Source organism: Saccopteryx leptura, chromosome 5 (genome assembly GCF_036850995.1).
Source record: "Saccopteryx leptura isolate mSacLep1 chromosome 5, mSacLep1_pri_phased_curated, whole genome shotgun sequence".
Lineage (NCBI taxonomy): Eukaryota > Metazoa > Chordata > Mammalia > Chiroptera > Emballonuridae > Saccopteryx > Saccopteryx leptura.
The window spans coordinates 64,343,879-64,370,318 of record NC_089507.1 but is presented as its reverse complement, the minus strand read 5'-3'; the positions used below and the strand labels follow the sequence as shown (position 1 = coordinate 64,370,318).

Here is a 26,440-nt window from a genome sequence, read left to right as displayed (position 1 = left end):
CACGGACTTCCTAGCAAGAAATGCTAGACGAGGCAAGTCCTCCAATTGCTGGCGCAATCCCACTCTTCCCCCTCCCAGCCTCAGCCGGATGGAACATTCCGTGCGAAAGCTTTGACAGCGCTCCCACTCGGAGTCACGTGGAGCTGGAGCGTACAGACGGCGCCTTGCGGAATGACGCGAGCTTGGGTTGCCAAGGGGAGGGGCCGGCGCCGCGGAAAGGGCGGGGCGGAGAAAGTCAGAGGGAGAGGCGGGGCGGGGGGAGTGGAGGGGCGGGAGGATAGGGACGCACGGGCGGGGAGGGGAGGGCCCGGCGTATTATGGGAAGCGGAGGTGGAATGGCGCTGGGCGCGTGATTTTGAACAAACCAGGGTCTGTGTCTCGGAGGCGCCGCCGCCGCCGCGGCTGCTGGGAGCCCAGGGAGCACGGCGCGAGGAGGAGGCGGCGGCGCCGCCGGCTCTGGTGAGTGTCAAACCTCGGGGTGGGGGCATCTGGGCGGGCGGCCGGGAAGGGGCGCTGGCCTCTACTGCGGGTGGTGGCGCGGGCGGAGGGCGCCAGACCGCCCCCTTTGGGAACCAGGGCTGCCCTTCCGGGAGCCCGGGCTGGTGGGTCGTGATGGAGAGCGGGAACCTGCAGGCTGGGGGTCGCCGCGCCCCACCCCTGGGCTGCAGTGGGCGGGAGGATCCTCCGGGCTCAGCCTCTTCCCGCCCGCACCCGGGAGGGCGGCTGTCACCCGGCAGCCCGCCCTTCCTGGAGGTCTGGAGGAAGACCTCCCGCGGCTATTGACACGCACACTGCGTGGCCCGAGAAGCCGGCCGTGTCGGCCCCGGGTTTCTGGGAACCGGTTTTGCTGCTGTGTCATTTTGTACAAGCCCCTCCTTTCCCTGCTGCCCGCCGCCCCGTTCTTTCTACGCCCCTTCGTATGGTATCTTCGTGTGTGTCCGTTTTCCTCGCGAAGCCCACCAGCCAAATGTCATAATGTCCCCGAGGTGCACGGGGGAAGGGAGCGGGCCGGGACTTAGCTTGGCCAAGCAACGGTAAACACCACGCAGAGTGCGGATGGACGCGGCTGGCGGTGTGGAAATAAAGTTTAAAGATGAAGACTCCGGGAAGACTTGATACTTTTAAGCCTCTAGCATATAGAGACGGCGATTAGACTGGGTGATAACACTAGTTTAAGCCTGAATCTACCGACTTTTATATGGAGTTGCCATTCAAGCAAGGTAAGGAAAATGGCTTTTTCAGCTTATACGTCACTCTTCTTAGACTAACTTTTAAAAAAGACAGTAGAGTGGACCTATTCGAACCTTGACATTCAATTTGCTTATTTCAGATTGGTCTTTTAGAGCTTATGCTGTATTTGATAGGTCTAGAATTCAGCCTTTGAATGGGTGATTGTCATATCTTTCTGAAATTAGCAAAGTAGACAGTTTAGGTTTTTGAAAAATTCTAGTCTAGTCAGAAGCCTTGCAGCTTGTTTTCTTATTTCTTTGATGATTAAAAAAATACCTGCGTTCTCTTCTGGTTATTTATTACACTGCATAATGAGAGGAGCTAGTGGGGGTGGATGGGTAACTCCGGGGTCTTGTTCTAAAGCAAGCTGTTTATTTTCACTGTATTGGACAACGGTAGATTTTTTTTTTCATTTGGTGACTTAGATCCTAAAAATGTGGCAAAGAATTTTAGTGTGGAGGTATATTTGCTATATTTTAGAAACTGTTCATCCACAAATAGGGTCAATACATTTTAAACGTAGTTGCACTTTGACGTCTTAAACCAGTGACCAACTGGAAGTTACAGTACTCATGGACAGAATTTATCAAATAAATTTACATGGAGAGGAAAACAGTTCAGAACTTTGTTTTGCACAGTATCTGCGTAAGGATCAATGTCTGTAATTTGCAAATATGTCAGTGAGGTCAGACGTGCATATGGAAATAGCTCATTCTGTTCGAGTAGTGCTGACAGTGGAGGAAAAATGTCGAGTTGGTCTTGATTAAAGATCTTGATTAAAACATTAAAGGTCTTGATCTTGTTTTATTGCCTGAGATGAGCACAGTGAATAAAATGCATTTCATCACCTCAAGTTTCTTTTTTGAAAATGAAAGAATGTGGGTTCTTTATTGTCCTTATGTCACCTTCCCATGGCTTTTGCTCTTCAAAACAAAAATATGCCGGACTAGGGACCCCGCAGGTGGCGCGACTTCCTTTGGCGTGGCTGCCAGGCCCTCAGCAGCACCATTTTTCGTTGTGGGGTGGGAGGTCTCGGCGTGGGCTGTGTGGGCATTTGTGTCTTCCTGTACATTTGAAGGTTGGCGGGGCCGGCGGGAGGTTTCCCCGGATATGTGGGTGTGCGCCTCTCGGGAGGGGAGGGCAGGGGAGGGGAGGAGGAGAAAGGGGGAGGTTACTGGCGGCGGCGGCAGCCGGGGCTCTGGCTGTCGGGGAAGCTGCTGAGCTGTGATGGTGATGACGAGGTGAAAATGGCGGATCTTTCGAAATACAATCCCGGCCCCTGACATACCAGAGGCGGCGGCAGTGGCGGCGTCGCCACCCGGGCTCCCTCCTCGGCCCCCGGGTTCCCCGGAGCGCTCCACTTCGGGCAAACTGGGAAAGGAAGCATCTGGACAGAGCTACCGTGCACAGGCAAAACAAGCACCGCCCGGGCTCGGGAATTGCCCGGGACCTTCTGGAGCCCCCACCTCGGAGCCGGAGGGAGGAGAAAGCGACAGCCGCTGGAGGTAGAGAAGGGGGTACCAGAGGGCTTCTCTGTCTTGAGATCTCTTTATTTGAGGGGTGGGAGGAATAGACTTGCATTGTGGATCAAGGAATGACTAATCCAGAGTGCAAAGAATCAGTAGCCTCGTAATGACATCAACATTATTCTTTGGGTGTTAAGAGGGCTCGAGTTTGCTGATATCTAAGGCTGCTGCTGAGGCCTAGAGGAACCGCCAGCACTTATCATGATTTCCTGACTTAATATTCAAAATATCCACTCTGGCGGGTATTGGTTTGATGATGTCCAGCAGTTTACGAGGTTATATCTTTCTTTATGGAAGCAGAGCATTGCCATTTTATTCTGCATTTAAGCTCTTGATTTAGATCATAGTCTAGAACTTGTTGGGGTGTGGATGCTCACATTTTTTGAGTGCATGTACCAGTTTTGTAACAATTAACAATGTTGTGCTTTTCTTTTATGGCTCTGTCATCCATAGAGTGACCCCCTTTGCCCCTGCCATTGGCAAATAACAATTGAGATACTGTCACGCAGGTTTTATATTTATGTTTTTCTCTGTCCCCTCCCCCATTTATTTAATCAATTCAGAGAGTAAAGTTATGAAAGATTTTGCAGGGGATTTTATAATCCAAGTGAATTACAGTTCTGGGAGCTCTATTTTGGTTCACAAGTTTTGTCTTCATTGTTAAGAAGTTGTGAGATAGCTTGATGCATACATCTGATGTGTGTCATTACGTTGGTAAAGATGAGTTGAGAATTTTTATATTCCAGAATACTGGTCCCTGTTGTTTAAAGAGCTGGAGACCTGTTTTGATTGACTTTATGACAGCCATAATTTAGTTTTGTTAGATTACCTAAAGGTCCATGTGTGTTTTAGATTGTGCTGCAGATCCCTAAGGAATCTGTCTCCCTGCACCAACAGTACATGTGAATCAAATTTTTATATACTAATATCAAGCCCTGTATTTTTCCAGCTTTTGTAGTGGAGGATTGGGTCAGTGATATTAAGTATATGAGAGAGAACAGAGAAGTGAATATTTAAGAAATGCCTACTGGTAATTTTTTGATTAGCAATATTTTCCTTATCCAAGTTTCCTATAAACAGATGATGTCATAGTATGTCATAAATAGACATTTTTTTTATTCATAGGGGAAATATTTTGTGTGTATGAGCGTGTCAATCTTGGACATTTGTCTTTCATTCATTAGAAGATTAAACCAAAAAAAAATTTTAAGGGAACTGAGAGATACTTAGAAGGCTTAGTTAATGAATTTTTTTTTTAAAAGGTTGAATTGTTTAATTTTATTTTTTACAGAGACAGAGAGTAAGTCAGAGAGAGGGATAGATAGGGACAGACAGACAGGAACGGAGAGAGATGAGAAGCATCAATCATTAGTTTTTCGTTGCGCATTGCAACACCCTAGTTGTTCATTGATTGCTCTCCCATATGTGCCCTGACCGCGGGCCTTCAGCAGACCGAGTAACACCTTGCTGGAGCCAGCGACCTTGGGTTCAAGTTGGTGGGCTTTTTTGCTCAAACCAGATGAGCCCACGCTCAAGCTGGCAACCTCGGGGTCTCGAACCTGGGTCCTCTGCATCCCAGTCTGACGCTCTATCCACTGCGCCATCACCTGGTCAGGCTAGTTAATGAATTTTTAAAACTCATTTGTCTGATGTCCTTGTACCTAGTAGGACTTTGATTGTTTTATTTTGTTTTTTCTTAGAGATTTTATGTTGCAATTATTTGGTCCTTGCCAACCCAGCTGCTAAATTAGTAGTAAGACTAAGAATTTTAAAAATAATAAAGAGAGATTAAAATGTTTTCCTCCCCATTTGCTTTCTTTTTCTTTTAATCAGGAAGGGTTGTTGTCATCCTTTGTGACTGTCTTTAAAGACCAGTTTTTAGATTTTTGTGGTTGGAACAATTGTCTGTTAATAATTAAAGTGTGTTAGAAAGAAATGAAGGAAGAATTATGCCACTGGAGATAGTCTAGTGTCTTTTTTGTGGGGAGAGGAGCATTATACATTTCCATTAATTTTTTTCAAATATTACTATTGGTTATCTTATCTGTTGTGTTCTACATACTATGCTAGTGAAAGGGAAAACCTTGATATTATTGCCTCAGGAACTTTCAGTTTAGGAATCGTTGGAGGTAAGTTGGAAGGATGGGGTTGAGTTGAGCCTTAATGCAGAAGGCTTGAGAACTATAGAAAGTTTTTAAATAGGAGAGTGGCAGCCTCAGAGATCCTCTTGAGGAAAATGAATCCTGTAGCTTTAATGTAAGATGTTGAAGGTTAAAGGAGATGGAGGCAAAAATAGCATAGTAGGCTAAAAGCTTTGAAATTTTGGAAATTCTTGGTTGTAGTGGGAAGGAGACATTGTGATATATGACTAAATTTATAGAGAGACATTAAGGATGACAAGACCTTACACCCTGCTGTTTTATAGAATAGAATATTGAATGCCATAAAAAAAGCGAAATCAGCCTTGGCCAGATATATTGGTTGGTTGGAGCATTGTTCCAAAGTGCAGAGGTTGCCTGTTCAATCCCTAGTCACCATACATACAGGAATGAACAATGTTCCTGTCTTTCTCCCTCTTCCCCTGCCCCTTTCTCTCAAATCAATATAATAAACATTTAAAAAAGAGAGAGAGAAATCAGAAGAAGCTTTTTTTGTGTGTGACAGAGAGAGAGAGACAGAGTGAGGGACAGATAGGGACAGACAAACAGGAATGGATAGAGATGAGAAGCATCAATTCTTTGTTGTGGCTCCTTAGTTGTTCATTGAGTGGTTTCTCTCATGTGCCTTGACCTGGGGGCTACAGCAGAGCGAGTGACCCCTTGCTCAAGCCAGTGACCATGGAGTCATGTCTATGATCCCATGTTCAAGCCAGCAACCCTGCGCTCAAGCTGGTGAGCCCACACTCAAGCTGTCCTCAGGGTTTCGAACCTGGGTCCTCTGCGTCCCAGTCTGATGCTCTCTCTGCTGTGCCACAGCCTGGTCAGGCAGAAAAAGTAAATTAGCTTAGAAGAAAGGACTTTTCATTTGAGGTATAATGTGCCACATAACTGTATTCACAGTTATCATGCAAATAAATGAGGCTTAGAAATTATTGCTTAGTTTAACACATTAGTAGGAGAGCCAAGATTTGGAAGTGGATATTTCTGATTTGAATCTCTTTGTTATTTCCATCATGTTAGTCTTAAGCATGAATGTAGCCCTTTAAAAGTAGGAAAATACTGTGAATCCCTAGTATTGGCCTAAATACACTGCTCACAAAAATTAGGGGATATTTTATTGCTTCATATTTATTTTGAAATATGCCCGAGGTTTTGTGAGCAGTATAATTTTATTTTATTAACATATTTTATTTTAAATGTATATACAGTTTGTCCGTAAAGTCATGGTGCACTTCTGACCGATCACAGGAAAGCAACAAAAGACGATAAAAATGTGAAATCTGCACCAAATAAAAGGAAAACTCTCCCAGTTTCATACCTGTTCAGTGCAGGTTGATGTAGGCTCACGCACAGATTTTTTAGGGCTCCTTAGGTAGCTATCCCGTATAGCCTCTACAGACTCGTCACTGACTGATGGCCTACCAGAATGGGTTTCTCCACCAAACTGCCGGTTTCCTTCAACTGCTTATCCCACTGAGTAATGTTATTCCTATGTGGTGGCGCTTCGTTATAAACGCGCCGATATTCACGTTGCACTTTGGTCACGGATTCGAATTTAGCGAGCCACAGAACACACTGAACTTTCCTCTATACCGTCCACATCTCAACTGGCATGGCCGTGGGCTGCTCTGCTGTATACACAGTGTTACGTCATCATCTGTGCATGCGCACATGCTGCCACATCACCCTACAGAAACTGGGAGGGTTTTCCTTTTATTTGGTGCAGATTTCACATTTCTATCGTCTTTTGTTGCTTTCCTGTGACCGGTCAAAAGTGCACCATGACTTTATGGACACACTGTAAGTATTGTATGATAACTTAATTCCTACACCACTTTTCTGTATTTGAATGCTTTCATGTTAGGTAGTTTGGCATTTACTTGGTTTAGTATAAACTTATCATTTACCTTGTAAGATTCTTCTGTGCCTTTTTCTTTAGCTCACCCTAATTCTAGTACCATTGATTGTGGATATGAGGTGGCTATCTAGATGTTCCACAATATACTTTAAAATATATTACCAAAATGAAAATATAAAAATTTAAAAATCCTTTTCAGGGCTCATAACTTTCAGTCTGCTGCTCCCAGTTAAGTTCGAGAAATGTTCTGTATCTAGTTTTTGAGTTGTTAATGTTTGATTTTAGAAATCAAAGCTAAAATCCAAATGGTATAGTGAACCAGTTAGTACTGGTGATAATCACCAGGTACAAAAGTATATTTCTTAAACACTCAGATATTTCTGACTAAGCATCAGCAAATTACTTATTCATCTCTAATAGGGTAATAGGTCATCACTTTATTATTATGTATAAGAATTAAACAGTTGTTCACCCAGGTTGTCCACCTGTAACTAAGAAAAGAACAGTAATAACACTGGTAATATTCTATAAGAAACTTTTTTTAAAGTTTCTATTCATTGATTGACTTTTAGAGGCGGGGATTACACTGATTTGTTGTTCCACTTATTTATGTGTTCATTGATTGATTCTTGTATGTGCCCTGACCAAGGATTGAACCCACAAACTTGGCATATCAGGACAGCCCTCTAACCAACTGAGCTACCTGGACAGGGTTATAAAAAACCTCTTAAAAATATAAAAACATAGAGCATTTGTCATTTCTATCTTATGTTGTTTTTCATTTTATATTTAATTCATTTATTTTAATTGTCACTATTCTATTTTTTTTTAATTTTATTTTTATTTTATTTATTCATTTTAGAAAGGAGAGGGAGAGGGAGAGAGAGAAGAGAGAGAGAGACAGAGAGAGAGAAGGGGGGAGGAGCAGGAAGCATCAATTCCCATATGTGCCTTGACCAGGCAAGCCCAGGGTTTCGAACCGGCGACCTCAGCATTTTCAGGTCGATGCTTTATCCACTGCACCACCACAGGTCAGGCAGTTGTCACTATTCTAAATCATACCCTCCATTTATCTCTGTCTTGAACTAAATACTATTAATATAATTGCCTCCTAACTTGTCTCTCTGCCTACAGCCCAATAAGATACTGAGATGAAGTTAATCCTCCCAAAGTACAATTGTGATCATGCCACTCTTCTATTGATTTCTATGCTCTGTCAGGGTAAGATCTCTGGTTAATTTCCAATAATGCCCTGCACAAACTGGGGAAGCAATTAGTATTTGTTAATTAAATGACTGATAAAAATCTTAACCCAGCTAAAAGCTCTTGAGAACCTTAGAGATTTTCAAATGAGATGTAATTGTAGCATTTATTGGTTAAAAGCTAAATCTAAGTGTTTAAAAACTTATTTGAAAAGGAATTTCTCAGTTTGTTATGATGTTACTTTAAGTGTTATGAAGACTCAGAGCATTATATAAACCTATCTTTCTTAAATAGACAAACCAAGGTTATCTTTCAGAGCCCAGTGTAAATAATGCTATAGTTTTAGATGACACCCCTTCTCCCTATTTATTCATCCTTCAGAATTGTGTTTACATAGCACTATCATTTGCCAGCTCTGTTCTAGGCACTGGGGAAAGGGGATACAGTGGTGATAAGTATAGACAGATCCCTATCCTCATGGAGTGTGCATTCTAAAACAAGTGGGGGAGGAAGAATCAGACTATAAACAAAGGTACTTTCTGATTGTGGTAGATGCCATGATGGAGGTGCCCAGGTGATGCGATAGAATGCCTAGCATAGTGGAGATGAGAGTGGGGGTGCCATTTTAGAGACATCTTAAAAATGTTATATAATTAGATTTAGAAATCATTAAACTTTCTGAGATTCAATCTTTAAGTATCAGTAGGTTATAATCATTTAACCATGTTGGACTGGGAGGGGGAACCTCAATGTCTTGACTTTTGTAATCGTATTTTGCCTTTAGAACTTCGGGCTTTTTTTAGATTTTATTTATTTTTAGAGAGAGAGAGAGAGAGAGAGAAGGGAGGAGGAGCAGAAAGCCTGAACACCCATATGTGCCTTGACTGGGCAAGCCCAGGGTTTTGAACCAGTGACCTCAGCGTTCCAGTTTGACGCTTTATCCACTGCGCCACCACAGGTCAGGTGACTAGAACTTTGTTTTATGAGCAGAAAATATAGGAGACGTGGGGAATGCATTGTATATTTTGCATTCTTTTCCTGTAATCCCTTCACAGGTAACCCCTTGTATAGCTGAGGGGAACTGGAGCTCTCAGTCCTGTTGGCTTGTGATAATACTCTCTTTTTGTTGGAGTGGTCCTCCAGACAGGGATGATGAGGCTGCATGTGCTATTACATATCTTCCATTCCTAAGGGGTAAAATTAGAGCGATGATTCATGTAACTAGATGGCCGTACCCTTTCCTGCCATGCCCACAAGCTCCTTTTTGAGAGTTTCTTTTAGCATAGGCTGCTCTGCCGGTGACCCTGCTTGAAACAGATAATGAATTTCTACTCGTAAAGTAATTATCATCATCTGTTCAGTGGCTGATGAAGTGTGTTGGCTCCAGAACTCTGCACAGACCCATACTACAGAGATTGGTTAAAACAATCAGACCTTTTCTTACATGTTTGAACTTTATTCTCAGTTCAAAGGTAGACTCCTAGTCCTGTAACTCCCAGGCTCTTTTAATAGGACAAATAAAAAGACATGTTCTTCCTAATGACAGAGCTTCAAAATGCACGAAGCAGAAATGCACAGAAGGGAAGAAATAGACAAATCCACAATCATATTAAGGGATTTTAACAGCCTTTCTCAGTAATTGATAGAAGAGGAAAAAGTAAGAATATAGAAGGTATGAACCACAGCGTCAACCAACGTGACCTAGTTGACATTTATAGAACAGTACTCCTCGGTAACTACGGAACACATTCTTTTCAGATGCACATGCAGTGTTCACCAAGATAGACCATCTACTGAGTCATAAAACATCTCTAATTTCAAATGATGGAAACATTGTGGAGTATTACATTCTCTGATAATAGTAGGAGTAAATTAGAAAGCAATAATATGTTTTAAAAATCACCAAATAGTTGGAAATTAAATAGCACACTTTTTTATTTTCTCGGTATCAAAAATAAAGTCATAAGGAATATTAGAGAACATTCTAAATGAATGAACGATAATAAAAGCATTAAATTAGTAGAAAGCAGCTAAAGCAGCATTGGGGGAAATTTTTAATGTTAAGTGTTTATTTTAGAAAAGAAGAAAGAGTTGACAAACTTTTACTGTAAAGGGCCAGATAGAAAATATTTCAGACTTTGCAGGCCATGTAAAAAAATTATATGTTAATAATCATATATATGTTATAATATATAATTATTAAAGACGTAAAAATAATTCTTTGTTGCAAAGTAATACATAAACAGACCATGGTCCTGATTTGGTCTATGGGCTGTATGTAGTTTGCTGATTTGTACTTTCATCTTAAGCTTCTAGAAAAAGAACAAAACAAACCTAAACTAAGTAGAATGAAGGAGATAACAATAGTCAATTAAATTTTTTTAAAGTGTGATTATTAATGACATCAAAATGGTTCTTTGAGAAGATCAATGAATTGCTAAATCTCAAGCCAGATTGATCAGGAAAAAAGGAGAAGACAGAAGTTATCTAAATGAGGAATGGAGAGTTGACATTTCATAAACATTAAAATAAAAGAATATTATATATAACTTCATGCTAATAAATTCAGCAACTTAGAGGAAATATACAAATTCCTTGAAGGATGCCAACTTTCATATATCAAGTCATTCCAGAAGAAAGAGAACCTGAATAACCCTACATCTCTTGAAATTGAATTTATAGTTTAAAACCTTCCCAAGGCCCTGGCCAGTGGCTCAGTGGATAGAGCGTCAGCCTGGTGTATGGATGTCCTATGTTCAATTCTGGGTCAGGGCACACAAGAGAAGTGACCATCTGCTCTCTCTTCCTCCCTCTCCCCTTCTCTCCCTCATCCCCTCCTGCAACCAGCTGCTCGATTGGTTTGAGTGTAGGCCCCAGGATAGCTCAGTTGATTCAGTCATTGGCCCCAGACGGGGTTGCTGGGTGGATTCCTGTCAGGGCACATGCGGGAGTCTGTCTCACTATCTTCACCCCTCCTCTCTCTTGGAAAAGGGGGGGGAAAAACCTTCCCAGAAGAAAATTTTATGTCTAGATCGTTTTACTGGTAAGCTTTAGCACATGTTTCAGGAAGAAATAGCAATTCTATGCAAACTTTTCATGAAAATTAAAGAGGAAGGAATATGCCCTAACTCATTTTATTAGGGTAGCATTATCTCCTGACAACTACTGCAAGAAAAAACCCTACAGACCAATAGCCCTTATGAATGTAGACAGAAATGCTTAACAAAATATTAGCAATTAGAAGTTGGCAATAATATCTCAGTTCAGATGCAAACCGCTCTGCCTGCCCAGCATGTTCCTGGGCCAGTCCCTGTCTGCTCTCTGGGGTTGGGAGCAGTAAGGGAACTGATATATGCTTGACGCTCATGATCCTTGCTGGACTGTGAATAATAAGTCCTGTCTCTCTCTTTGTTTTTGTTTTTAATTTTTATTTATTGATTCTAGAGAGGGAGGAAGGGAGAAAGAGAAACACTGATTTGTCCCACTTATTTATGCATTCATGGTTGATTCTTTTATGTATCCTGACCAGGGATTGAACCCACAACCATGGCAATTCAGGATGAAACTAACCAACTGAGCTACCAGGCCAGGGCCAAGTCCTGTGTCTCAGACCTAGGACTACTGTGTCTGCCAGTATCAAGGAAACAGTAAAGGTCTACTTAGCTTGCTTGGAAGGTCAGAAATCTCAAACTTGCCTGGCCTATGGTGGTTCAGTGGATAGAACGCCGACCTGGAATGCTGAGGTCACTGGTTCAAAACCCTGACCTTGCCCAGTCAAGACACATAGGAAAGGCAACCAATAGCACAACTAGAGTAAAGCAATTACTTCTTTTTTTTTTCTTTAATTTTTTTTATTTATTAATTTTTAGAGAGGAGAGAGAGAGGGAGCGAGAGAGAGAGAGAGAGAAGGGGGAGGAGCTGGAAGCACCAACTCCCATATGTGCCTTGACCAGGCAAGCCCAGGGTTTCTAACAGGCGACCTCAGCATTTCCAGGTCGACGCTTTATCCACTGCGCCACCACAGGTCAGGCCAGCAATTACTTATTATTCCCTCTCTATTGTAAAACCAATAGATAAAATCTTAAAAGATAAAAAAAGAAATCTCAAACTCCACGCGGTTCTTGACAGTTTTGGCCTTGAGGATAGAAGGCTCACAAGAGACATGGCTTTCTGAAAGAGGCAGGTTGAAGGCTGTGTGGGCTGAGTTAGGGGATAGGAAAAGACTCCGCATTTGGTAGTGAACGGTCTTTTTTTTTTAAGGAATTTTTTTTTTTTTTTTTTGTATTTTTCTGAAGTTGGAAACAGGGAGGCAGTCAGACAGACTCCCGCATGCGCTCGACCGGAATCCACCCGGCATGCCCACCAAAGGGCGATGCTCTGCCCATCTGGGGTGTCACTCTGTTGCAACCAGAGCCACTCTCGCGCCTGAGGCAGAGGCCATGGAGCCATCCCCAGCGCCTGGGCCACCTTTGCTCCAATGGAGCCTCGGCTGCGGGAGGGGAAGAGAGAGACAGAGAGGAAGGAGAGGGGGAGGGGTGGAGAAGCAGATAGGCGCTTCTCCTGTGTGCCCTGGCCGGGAATCAAACCTGGAACTCCTGCACGCCAGGCCAACGCTCTACCACTGAGCCAACTGGCCAGGGCTTTTTATTTATTTTTTTGACAGAGACAGAGAGTCAGAGAGAAGGACAGACAGACAGGAAGGGAGAGAGATCAGAAGCATCAATTCTTTGTTGTTGCATACTAGTTGTTCATTGATTGCTTTCTCATGTGTCTTGACCGTGGGGCTACAGCAGACCGAGTAACCCCTTGCTCAAGCCAGCTACCTTGGGCTCAAGCTAGTGAACCTTGCTCAAACCAGATGAACCCGCACTCAAGCTGATGACCTCAGGGTCTTGAACCTGGGTCCTCCACATCCCAGTCCCACACTCTATCCACTGCACCACTGCCTGGTCAGGCTAGTGAACGTTCTTATCCAAGTGGTGGGCAAGGGTGATGGGCAGGGAGAGTAAGAGTCCTTCAGAGTTTTTCCTTTTAATGAACATTAGGGGCTGAGCTGAGAGGTGGTAGCCTGGATGGTGTTTGGATGTTATACACTCAACTCCATGGCCTTGCCTGAAAGACTGTGATTGCAGCAGCTGAATCAAGGAGTCCCAGAGGTGATAAAATGGTGTTAGAAATAAGGATGGAGAGCTTTGAGTGGATTGAAAACATTAGGAATTCATTTAGTTGAGAGGCAAGTGTGGGTGCTTGAAACTTAAAGTAAATGCACTATCAGGCCACTATCGCCTTCATGGCCTGACTTTCCCTCTTCCTACACTTGACTTCAGGTGCGTTAAAAGAGGAAGATAAATAGGGGTTGGGCTGAGGTCTCTGTATCCTCAAAGAAGAATCAAATGCCAAACCCACATGTCAAAATATGCTGGGGGAACTTCAGGAAGCTCTGTTGGGTACTGGCACCCAAGTTGTTGTCCTGCCTTATTCTGTGGGGGATGGAGTGTTCAGATGCCAGTTGGGGCTTAGGCTAGGGTTGCACCCAGGGAAGGAAAGGCAATGTGACATTATTGGGCTGGGTTGGGGAGTGTTGTTGTGTACTGTTGTGGCTTCCATTGCTAAGGTATAATTGGTGTTGAGTTCACATGCCTGTACTGTAAATTCCCATAACTGCCAGAGTGGATTCTCCTGGTCAGGAGGAGCCATATATAAAGAAGTGTTAGGCCCTGGCAGGTTGGCTCAGCAGTGGAGCGTCGACCTGGCGTGCGGGGGACCCGGGTTCGATTCCCGGCCAGGGCACATGGGAGAGGCGCCCATTTGCTTCTCCACCCCCCCCTCCTTCCTCTCTGTCTCTCTCTTCCCCTCCTGCAGCCAAGGCTCCATTGGAGCGGGGATGGCCCGGGCGCTGGGGATGGCTCCTTGGCCTCTGCCCCAGGTGCTGGAGTGGCTCTGGTTGCGGCAGAGCGACGCCCTGGAGGGGCAGAGCATCACCCCCTGGTGGGCAGAGCGTCGCCCCTGGTGGGCACATGCGGGAGTCTGTCTTGACTGTCTCTCCCCGTTTCCAGCTTCTTTAAAAAAAAAAAAAAGAAGTGTTAGTACTTTGTGGTCCCACTAGTACTAGTGATTTCTTTGATGTACAAGTTATTGTGACTGATGATTTTGTAGTAGATATAAAGAAATCATCCACTTCAATAAGAAGCAAAAAAGAAAAAAGTATTTTAAGAATGATAAAGATTTTGACAGGCACTTTTCAAAAGAAAATATGCAAATAGACAATACACATATGAGAAGATACTCAACATCATTAAGCATCTGGGAATTTCAAATTAAAACCATAACGAAATATCACTTTATACCCACTTGAGTGGCTAAAATTGAAAAGACTGATAATACCAGTTGTTGGCGAGGATGTGGAAAAGCTAGAACTAGTGTACATAGGATGGTATAGCCAAGTTACAAAGTTGTTTGGCAATTTTATGCAAAGTTAAAAATAAACTTACCTTATGATCCAGCAAGTTTACTTCCAAGTATTATTCAAAAGGAAAGAAATTATGGCCTGACCTGTGGTGGCGCAGTGAATAAAACGTTGACCTGGAATGCTGAGGTTGCCGGTTCAAAACCCTGGGTTTGCCTGGTCAAGGCACATACGGAAGTTGATGCTTCCTACTCCTCCTCCCTTCTCTCTATCTCTCTCAAATGAATAAATCTTCCCAAAAAAAAGAAGAAAAGAAATTATACATACAATAAAAATTGAACTTGCTGACCAGGCAGTGGTGCAGTTGGATAGAGCATCAGACTGGGATGCGGAGGACCCAGGTTCAAGACCCCAAGGTCACCAGCTTGAGCCAAGGTTGCTGGCTTGAGCAAGGGGTCACTTGATCTGCTGTAGCCCCCTGGTCAAGGCACATATGAGAAAGCAATCAATGAACAAAACTAAGATGCCACAATGAAAAATTGATGCTTCTCATCTCTCTCCCTTCCTGTCTGTCTGTCCTTATCTGTGACTCTCTATCTCTGTCACCAAAAAAAAAAAATGAACTTGAATGTTCATAGCAGTATTATTCATAAGAGTCCAAACTGGAAACAACCCAAATGTTTATCATTTGGTGAATGCATAAACAAGTCATGGTAGATTCTTACACTGGAATATTACTCAACAATGAAAAGGAACAGAACTACTAATTAGCTCAAGAATAAAGATAAATCTCAACATGCTGAGGGGGAAAATTCATATCATATGATTCTTTTCTGTTATGAGTAACATGTTATTTATGTGAAGTTCTAGAATGGGTAAAAAGGCAAAGCTAATCTATAGTGATAGAACAGATTAGTGGTATAGGCTGGGGTTGACTATAAAGGAGTAGACTTATTTTTTTCCGTTTAAAAATACCAGTGGTAAAACATTAAGGCAATATAATTTTGTGATTAAAATTATGAACTTTGGTATCATAAAACATCCTGAGTTTGATTCCTGGCTCGTTCATTTGATAGCTATGTGACCTTGGGCAAATTATTTAACCTAAATTTCTTCATCTGTCAAATGATACCATTTTACATTTGTTGAGAAAGCAAATTAAATTGTCATCCATCACTGGTAGATAGTAAGTACTTAATAATCATTATTAATTTGGCACTATTAATATTTGTCAGTGCTAATAATTATAACTTGCAACTCAAGTCTGTTACTTTTAATCTTGGAACAGGTATTACATTTTATATTTTAAAGGGCAGAAGAAAGAATTGTTGATTAGGTTCCTATGAATCTTTGATACTCTACGGACAAATATGTAACTTAATATATAACTTAGTCATAAACATGATATACTTTCTTTAATAAGTGGAAGGTAATGATACTCTTTTATTGGAAGTTCTACATGATGTTTGGCTAAAAGCATCACAGTTCTGATTTGTTCATAATCTGCTTCATTATTACTACCATTTTTATTCTTTATGAGGACTGGCTGTATACCACTCAAATTGTGCTTTTATTTGACATTTTAAATGGCTGAGAAGAGTTTGAGAATCTTCTTTTCAAATAAGGGTTTCTTTAGTATGAAACTAATTGATCAAACTTGGGCCTTTTGATCTTCACTTGCTGGGGTAGATTACTCTAAAAACTTTTAACATTGAGTATTTAATGGATTTTTATGAAAGGTATAATATCATCATTTTAGGACCTAGCTCACTTGAAATTTGGAGATATTTTTCCAATATCTATTTATATTTTAAAATCTTTATTTCTTTGTGTGTATCAGCAGTTTTGAAGTCTGTCAATAGGGCAAAACTGGGAAGAAATAACATGATCATACATGTCAAAGACTTGAAAGTTTCATGAGTGGGCATTGAAAAGGAGTTTTCTGTAATTATGTGACTTAGTGTTGTCTGAATACGGTACACTTTTGGATTGAGGCATGGTGAATGAGGATATCTGCTTCTAGTTTTGTGTCTCATATGACTTATATTTCTGATTCTTGAAATTTGAGGATGTTAAAATGGTTTAACCAACATCTGCATAAGGAACAGCCTCAATTACACATCATTAAAAAATGTCATTTTAACTTTGTTATTTGCATTTTTCTGGAATAATTTTTTCCTTCTCAAATCTATTTTGAAACCTAGTAATTTTTTATTTTTCAACTTTTATTGCAGTGCCTGATCAACTTTCTAGCAGGAGAACGATCATGGAGGTGGTGCCAGCTGAGGTGAATAGTTTGCTTCCAGAGGAAATAATGGACACTGGTATAACTTTAGTGGATGATGATAGTATTGAGGCTGTTATTGTTTCATCCCCAATTCCTATGGAGACAGAACTGGAAGAAATTGTCAACATAAATTCTACTGGTGACTCTGCAGCCACGCCCATTTCCACGGAACCAATTACAGTGTACAGTAACCACACTAACCAAGTTGCAGTGAATACCACAATTACTAAAGCAGATTCTAATACCACAGTGAAACCAGCTTTTCCAAGTGGCCTTCAAAAACTTGGTGCTCAGACTCCTGTGACTATATCTGCCAATCAGATTATTTTAAACAAAGTATCACAGACATCTGATCTTAAACTTGGCAATCAGACCCTTAAACCAGATGGACAGAAGTTAATTTTAACAACTTTGGGCAAGTCTGGTTCACCAATTGTTTTAGCACTACCCCATAGCCAACTATCCCAGGCTCAGAAAGTTACAACTCAGGCCCAGTCAGGAGATACTAAGTTACCACCGCAGCAAATTAAAGTAGTTACCATTGGAGGGAGGCCAGAGGTGAAACCTGTCATTGGTGTCTCAGCATTGACCCCAGGAAATCAACTGATTAATACTACAACTCAGCCCTCTGTGTTACAGACCCAACAGTTAAAAACAGTACAGGTAAAAAAAAATAAAAAGGGGGCTTATGAATTAAAATATTAAAATGCATGTTAAAATTAAATTGATTGGTAGTGTGTTTGTAGGGTGATTAAATGCTTAGTTGTTACTGAATTCTCTTCATGTTGCATTTAGTAATGTGGTTTTGTAGAGTTTGATGTCTAATCCTTTAATATTTTTGCTAGAGAACTTAGAGCAAACTTAATCTTGATTAAATTCTAGATGAGTATATTTATAGCTTTATACTAATTTTTAAATGCATTTTATTCTTAGTAATAGTTTGATTACAAGAATGTTCTGCTGGTATAAAGATGCCAGAATTGCTAGTGGGCTACCAAAACATCATTCAGACATGATTTTTTCAGTTAACAGATGGACAGAATTGAGGAACACTTGCTGCTCTGAGAAACCCTTGGAGCTAGAAATAGTGCATACTAGCCAGTGTGTGCCTTTCTTTGGAGTTTACTGTCCATTACCATCATTCATGTTTGCATTTTGGAATATAGGCTTTAGATGGGGACAACTAGATTTGAGTCACTTCTTTGCTGCCCTATCACCTGTGGAACTTTGGATAGGTGACTTATCATCTCTGAGTTTTTTACTTTAGCTGGAAGATGGGTGTTTGATCATGATGAAATACCGTATTTCCCCATTTATAAGACACTCCCATGTATAAGACACCTTAATTTGGGGGCCTGAAACTTGAAAAAAAAATGTATTACATAAAGTTATTGAACTCAAGTTTTATTCATCATAAAATTCTTACAACTCCTCATCACTGTCGAAACTCCCATCCATTAGCTTGTCCTCATCTGAATCTGAGTCTGATGACGAATTGCTGTCTTCATATATTGCCTCATCCTCAGTTCCATCTATGGCATTTGAAATGCCATACTTCTACAACCACTGTGCATAAGACTCACCCAGTTTTTAGACCCCAATTTTTTTGAGAAAAGGTGAGTCTTATACCTGGGGAAATACAGTACATAGTAACATCAAGTTCTTAATGTAGTTCTCAAAACTTTTAAGATCCTTCAAAATGGTACTTACTATTAGCATGATTAGGACCTTGACATAGAAGGTTAACAGAACATTTATTAAGTGGTTTCCTGTTTTTTATGCCCAAATAGGCCTTTTTTGGTCACCATTAATCTTAGAAATACAGTGATCTACTTAAGACCAGGGAACACAAATACATTCCCTGTTTGAAAGAGGTGACTTTTAGAAAAAGGGAGGAGGCATCAGTTAAAGAACTAAAGCAATGGCATAAAGAAATAGGAAGGTTTGAGGAACTATCCACTCTCCACTGATATTAAAATAATGTTTGGTTGGCAAAATATTAGAAACTTATTTTCTGTGGGCTTTATATTTAAGAACTTTGTAAGTTTTCTTAAACCTTGTAATTTGCCCAAATCCCTTCTGCCACTGTTAAACATTCTCTATTCTTTTGTTGTTGTTCATTATACTTAACTCTGAATTTCTTTTAATTCTTTTTTTTTTAAATTTTTTTTTTTTTTACAGAGCCAGAGAGAGGGATAGACAGGGACAGACAGACAGGAACGGAGAGATGAGAAGCATCAATCATTAGTTTTTCGTTGCGCATTGTGAATCTTTTAATTCTTTATAAAAAATTTTTTTAATTTATTTTAGGGAGAGAAATAGAGAAAAACATTGATTTGTTGTTCTTCTCATTCATGCATTTATTGGTTGACTCCTGCATGTGCCCTAACTGGGAGTTGAACCTGCAACCTTGGCGTGTATGGGGTTGATGTTCTAACCAATTGAGCTACCTGCTACCCTCTTTTACTTCTTTTGATGAGGGTTTCTTTCTTTTTTTTGTATTTTTTTTTTTTTCCGAAGCTGGAAACGGGGAGGCAGTCAGACAGACTCCCGCATGCGCCCGACCGAGATCCACCCGGCATGCCCACCAGGGGGCAATGCTCTGCCCGTCTTGGGGGCCTCGCTCTGCCGCAATCAGAGCCGTTCTAGCGCCTGGGGCAGAGGCCATAGAGCCATCCTCAGCGCCCGGGCCATCTTTGCTCCAGTGGAGCCTTGGCTGCAGGAGGGGAAGAGAGAGAGAGACAGAGAGGAAGGAGAGGGGAAAGGGTGGAGAAGCAGATGGGTGCTTCTCCTGTGTGCCCTGGCTGGAAATCAAACCCGGGACTTCTGCACTCCAGGCCGACGCTCTACCACTGAGCCAACCGGCCAGGGCCTGATGAGGGTTTCTTGAATGAGATATTCTATCATCATCAAGCATCTTTTCCTCAGCTTGGTTTTTTAAATCAGTTTAGAAATATTTTTCTTTTTTCCTACTAGAAAGTTTATTTAGAAAAGTTACAGAGGTAGAAGCGAGTCATAGAAGACATGGGCTCAGGAAACAAGTGACAGAGGAAAAAAAAGAACCCCTGGAGCTTAGGCTACAGAGAGAGGCAAGAAAACGTACCTGGGGGAAGGAGGTGGGGAAAGATGTGGACATACTCCATAAAAAGAGCTGCTGAAACTTGTTTTTTATTGGTTTTCCAGAGTATATCCAGCTTTGGGAATATGGATCATAGCCATGTCACAAGAAACTGATAATGTAAATCAGAATGTCATTCATTTACAAGGACAATGTATTACATACTGTTTTAATGACTAAGTTATTTATATCCATTAGTTGTCTACTATAATCACAATAAAAACAAAGACTGAGACCTAATTCTTTTAACTTTTTATTGTTATTACTTTTATAAACCCTGATTCTATTTGTTAAAAAGAACTTTGGGTTAAAAAAATAACAAAAACAAAAGAAACCCCATTTAGGATATTATTCTACTTGTCCAGTTATTTTTAGGTAACCCAAATCCTTCTAACTAAAAAGTAACCTACAAAGCTCTGAAGCATAGGAAAAAACAAATCAGCAACACATCTATATGTTTTCTTCTTAGGCATCAGAATATTTGGTTTATTATTACACGGTGTATATGATTGTCTGGTTTTTTTTCCTAGATAGTCAGTCCTCAGAGTTAAGTTTAATGAGCGTTGAAACTGTTAGGGTATGGACAGCAGGTAAGGGTGGAAGAAGGAGACCCATCTTGAAAAATGAAGGAGAGAGGTGACAATTGAGGCCAGAGGCAGTAACAAAGAGGTATAGTTATACTTAATTACAGATATATAAACATTTCCCCATATTTTTATGCATAATATATAAGAGTAATAAATAACTAGAAGTTTGGAAGAGTGTAACTCCTAACTAGTTCCTATATCGCTACAACACAGTGCCCAAAATTACCTGCATGTATTATCTGTTCAAATATTTGATAGTCTTAATTTGTAAATATCCTTTTTTGATTCATGTTGGCCTTAATCTGCTGGTTGGATAAATTTGTTATAAATGATCCGTCATGCTTTGTTTTACCTAATTAAATAATTTTGTTTTAGGGGAGTTTAGAATTCATAATGCGAAAATCATGGTTCCTTAATGGAACCAGAAATCATTAGTTTTCAGCAAAGCTCCATTAAAGAAACATAACAAAAGGGCAGGTTGAGATTGTTTATTTGATAAATTACTGTGCTTTTAGTTGTATTGTTTATATATTTTTTCTGATTGGTAAGTATTCATATAGTCATATAATTGTGAAAATCAGTTAAAAATAGGTAAACACTCCTAATCTTTATAGCTAAGATTATTTCTTTTGAGACATGGATTTTAAGACTGTCAATACTTCGACCTCTTGAGATTATTAATACTAAGTTAATAGGTGGCATATTATGGCTTGCTTTAGAGTTTCCGGCCTATAAACACAGTTAAGGGAAACACGTATGTCTCCCAAATTGCATATTTTTTTTTTAAAGTACAATTATGAATTCATTTGAGTATATCAGGGTTTTTGCAAGTTGGGTGTTTTTTTAATATAGTACTGGATCCCCTTATTTTTTTAAAAAATGATTTAAAACTTATTTACATTTTATTTTGTCAGTAATATGTTCTGAGTGCCCGAAAGTAATATATGCTGTGTAACAAAATATGTTAGTTTAACTTATAATTTGAGCATAAAGCTAATATTTACCTAGTTCTGTGATCTGTTACAGCTTCTTGCATATTTCTGTCATTCAAGTTGGTCATGTTTTTTCATGTTGAGTCCTTTTTAATAATAAATAGTATTTTCAGGGCCTCAATTTTCATGTCTGCCCAAAGATAAAATTAATATTTAATGTTCTTCCTGCTCTAAAAGTCTAAGTGTATGCTTCTAACTTTAAGAAGAAACTATGTTTTTGCATACACTTATAATTTCAATATAAAAACATTGGTAATTCTAACTTCCTTGACTTGTGGAGAGTTTTAGTTCAGGTCAACAGTGTACCAATATATAACCTAAGATCAGAGATGAGTAAAATACCCTCCCTTCAAGGAATTTATACTCTAGTAAACAATGTCTTAGTAAATAATATTACATTTGAGAGGATTTGCCTTTAGAATAATCTTTGTTTTGCCAAAGTTGTCTCTGCATCTTAGGACATTAACTTGTTCAGTTCTTTGTTTATCTATCCCTAACATATATAGATGTAAAGCTGAACATCTAGGCATAAGTCCATCTTATGTATTTATATTTTGCTTCTAGGAGTCAATCTAATTTAATTATATTTGCAGATGGCTTCATCATTTGCACTATTCTTTCTTACTCTAGTCCATCTTTTTATTCTTGAATAATTTTTTAGTTTGAAAAAATATTGCTGTGCCATAGTTTTTTGTTTCTATTATTAAATGTTAAATAAACTATTTTAAACATTTTTTTTAAATACTAATTTGGTTTTAATTATATGTCTATTCCCAGGGACTAAAATAAGGATTTACTGTGAACTACAAAGTTATTTGGCCTAAGGATGTTATCATATTAATATTTTGATGAATGGCTGCATTTTAAATGTTTTTAACATTAATACTTAGATAATATATGTGATATATTTTGTTAAATGAGCTCGTTTTATGTGTCCTTCTGTGTGTCAGTCTTTTGTCTAATTTTGATTGAATAGGTGTTTTGTAAAACCAAATGGTCTTCATAGTTATTTATATATTTCAGATTGCTAAGAAGCCTCGAACACCAACCTCTGGGCCAGTAATTACGAAGCTGATCTTTGCAAAACCAATTAATAGTAAAGCAGTTACAGGACAGACAACTCAAGTATCACCACCAGTCATTGCAGGTTATATTTCTTTATAGTTCATTAAGCTATATTTTCACCTTCCTTTTAGGTTTAAAAAAAGGCTGTTCTGCCTCCTTGAAATACATTAGTGAAACAAGTATAGCTTATCATAAACCAAACTGATTAATAAGAAATGTTACACTTTTTAAATTTAAATGTGTGATTAAAGTAAAATACCTTCTCTTAAAATCAGTCCATTATTTTAGTCTCCTTAATTTGGGGTAGAATTTTAGCATGAAAGTAGTACAAAGTCTTAAACTCTAATAATACTACCTAATATAGTGGTTACTATATGCCCTGCACTATTCTTGGCTCTTTACATATAGTGGCTTCTATAATCATGGCAGTTATGTGAGGTAGGTACAAATACCAGCCCCATTTTGTCACTGGGAATACGGTGGTGCTCATCTAGTTAATGGCCAAGTTGAAATGTGAACCCAGGCAGTTTGTCTCTAGAGCACAGGTGCTCAGTCTAATAGTTTTAAATTAATACATGTGGGAGTATACTAGTTCATGGTTTTTGTTTGACTTTTTAGTTTCAGTAATTTAAAGTGCTCTATATGCAGTTTTGTATGAATAGAAAATTGTTGTGATGCTTAAGTGATAACAGAATTTTAGGTATATTTTACCAGCAAATTTCTTAGTGTGACCCAATTCTCTTTTATTGTATACTTTAAAATTGGTCATCACCCAGTATCAGTAAGACCTCAGAAATCTTGATTTTAGTAATTTCTTATTTTTATTCTAGATTATCTGCCTTTGTACTCCCATTCTGGCAATTCTTTGACTTTGAAAGCTCTGATCCATTAACCCTCCCACTTTCTCATTAATAACTGTCCTCTTCCTGTCCTTACAGTCTTCCTTATTCAACGTGGAGTCCAGGACCCATCATTGTCCCCCCTTGCAAACATCACAGATGATCTTTTCCCTGTATCTTTCTGTAGTAGCTTGGTTAAGTCCATCTCTCTTCTTACTCCTTGCCAGGCCAGCAGCTCAGTATTCCTAGAGAAAACCACACAGCCACGATAACTGGTCTTTAATTCAGAGTTAAACTGGCATTATTCCTAACGCCAATTTAGAACTCATTTCTAATTTCCATTGTGCTGGAAGGAAGTATCCCAGGATGGTCGACTTTGACTAAAGAATTTCAAATGCTAATTACCCATTCCTGTATGGTGTTTTGTTTTGTTTTTTTTAAGATTTTATTTATTGAGTATTAGAAGAGAGGGAGAGAGAGAAAGGATGAGGGATGGGGAACGAGAAGCTTGCTTCTTGGGCAAGCCCAGGGTCTTGAACTTGCGACCTCAGCATTCCAGGTCAACACTTTATCCACTGTGCCACCACACGTCAGGCCTTGTATGTATTTTTGAATAACGTTCTTTAAATGTTAACTAACCATGGATAGGGTAGGAGTATATCGTAAAACCACCTACTACTATCTTTGCTAAACAGACAGCATAACAGTAGGCAATTCTGAAGTCAGTGGCTGTGATTAGCCATTTTCCTGAGGTTTGGAATTGTATGTAGGTAGACTTCTCATTTTAGCAGATGTGAGAATGCATGGAAAGATTGTGATTTGAGGGCAGTGTTGGGTGAGTGAATGTTTTCTTTCTCTTTTGTCCTCAGTAGAGATTTGGGATGAATATAGAAGGCTGGTATCTTGAGGGCTGCATGGTAGCAGGTATAGTCCCACAGGAAAGATTGGAAAAGGGTTGGAATTTGGAGCTGGTTTAGGAAGTAGGCTTCAGTTAGCTGAAAGTGAGCAAGGCTTGGATGTATTGAGGAAAAAGGGGCCGCCAGCCCCCTGGGAGGTTTTGGGGAGGTAGAGCAGGTTAAGCAAGAGGAATGTCTTGGTGCAATGTTCTTTACTGTTTTTGAGTCTGAGAGAGTCCCTTAAATTTTTTTTAATTATGTGGGAATATTGTATGCTAAACAGTCAAGGTGTTTATAGAAGTGTCTGAATGTATTTTTGGTTAGTGTCCAGATTTCACCTCTTACATTTGACTATAATAGATGTCATTGTTGGATCTTTGGTTAATTTATAACACATTGCACAGTAATCATAGCTTCATATTTTAACTAGTTTTTACTAGCCCTACCAAAATGTATAGAGATAGACTTCTGTTAAATTTCACTAGAGTTATTGGCATTATGTTCAGTTTGGAAGGATAATTTCTTCTGTTAAATAGTTATTTATAGCCTTTTAAATTCATGTAAACCAAATTTTAAACTGCTAAAGTAGCTCTCCTGTTGAATTGTCTTATCACAAGAAGGTTCCTACCAGACCAGTCAGTGGCGCAGTGGATAGAGTGTCAGCCTGGGATGTAAAGGACCCAGGTTCCAAACCTCAAGGTTGCTGGCTTGAGCACGGGCTCACCAGCTTGAGCGCAGGATTGCTGGCTTGAGGGTGGGATCATTAACATGACCCCATGGTCACTGACTTGAGCCCAAAGTTCGCTGGCTTGAGCAAGGGGTCACTTGCTATGCTGGAGCCCCCCAGTCAAGGCACATATGAGAAAGCAATCAGTGAAAAACTAAGATACCCCAACAAGGAATTGATGTTTCTTATCTCTCTCCCTTCCTGTCTCTCTGTCCCTCTCTCTGACTGTCACTCTTCAAAAAAAAGAAAGTTCCATCATCTTTATATTGTAGCTAATGATCTTTCAAAGCACATTTAGATTGTTTTTTAATTACTTTTGGGTTTCTCACTGAAGCTGGATATCTTTTTCTGACTCTTCCCTCAAGACAAACTTATGTTTGTATAAAAGTGATTTTCCTAAAATGGAAATCTGATCTTGTTACACTGTTGCTTAAAATTTTCTTGGCTGTATCCTTTCCTGGGCTTTCATCCATTAGGATTAAGTTTAAATGCCAGTGCTTTCTTAACATTAAAGACATTTATGGTGTATGTAATACATACCTTTTTCGTTTGCACCTCCCATAAGCTCTAGATCTACTGATTTAATTTATTTTAAGAGATTACCAAATGGACCATTGTTCTCTCAGAATTTAGGATCTTGGCACTATATTCCTTTTACCTGAAATACCTTTCTTTGCTCTTGCTCTTGACTACTAACTCTTCCATTTTATCTTTGGATTACCTCCGCCTACCTTGAAAGCTTTTGACCCCTAAGTAACTTGCACACTGCCTTTTAAAATTTCTTAGTCATACTTTATTGTAATACTTGTCTTTCTTGTCCGTCTCCCTACTGAATTCATTTTTTTTAAATGGCAACCTTTTTTTGTTTTGTTTTGCTTGCCATTTTATTTATTTTTTTAGAAATTGTGGTAAAAAGATATATATACATATGTGTGTGTGTGTGTGTGTGTGTGTGTGTGTGTGTGTGTGTGTGTGTATGGCATAAAGTTGACCATTTTAATCATGTTTAAGTGGATAATCCAGTGGCATTAGATACATTCACATCATTGTGCAACCGTCACCACCATCCATTGCCAATACTTTTTCCATCTTGCAAGACTGAATCTTTGTACCCATTAGATAATATACTGCTCACAAAAATTAGGGAATACTTCAAAATGAATATGAAGTGATAAAAAAGGCATTTGATTTTTTTTTTATTAAACAAAAACATCAGAAAAAAAACGACAAGGCAAAGAAAGTTGTTCAGTTATGCAAATGAGATGCAAAACCAACTTATTTTATTGGTGAAAATGCACTATACAAAAGGCTGAAAGTACTGGAGTATCTGCACGTTCCCTGATCCCCTAATTTTTGTGAGCAGTGTAGTTATCCATTCTTCCCTCCTCCCAGCCTCAGTAAAGACTTTATCATTTTGACTTTGTCCTTTTATGACTGGCTTATTTCCTCATGGTCCATCTATGTGATAGCATGTGTATATATAGCCAATTGATGGTAGTTCTTTTGTCTCTGCCTCTCCAATACCTAGAACAGTTTCTTGCACATAG

At 39.7% G+C, this 26,440-nt stretch overlaps 1 protein-coding gene across 7 annotated transcripts in view; it reads left to right on the top strand.

Annotated features, from left to right (window-relative positions):
• Positions 1 to 336: 336 nt before the first annotated feature.
• The window catches only part of LIN54 (lin-54 DREAM MuvB core complex component), a 74,633-nt gene continuing 48,529 nt past the window's right edge, over positions 337 to 26,440 (top strand). The window contains exons 1-3 of one of the 7 annotated variants that reach the window (XM_066385472.1): positions 337 to 459; positions 16,617 to 16,669; positions 22,390 to 22,513. In XM_066385472.1, coding sequence (XP_066241569.1) covers positions 16,649 to 16,669; positions 22,390 to 22,513 — 145 coding nt within the window. In that variant the 5' untranslated portion in view covers positions 337 to 459; positions 16,617 to 16,648. Of the gene's footprint in view, positions 460 to 708; positions 1,221 to 2,476; positions 2,736 to 16,616; positions 17,333 to 22,389; positions 22,514 to 26,440 lie in introns of those variants that run through there. The other 6 variants (XM_066385468.1, XM_066385467.1, XM_066385471.1 and 3 more) reach the window with 6 other exon arrangements.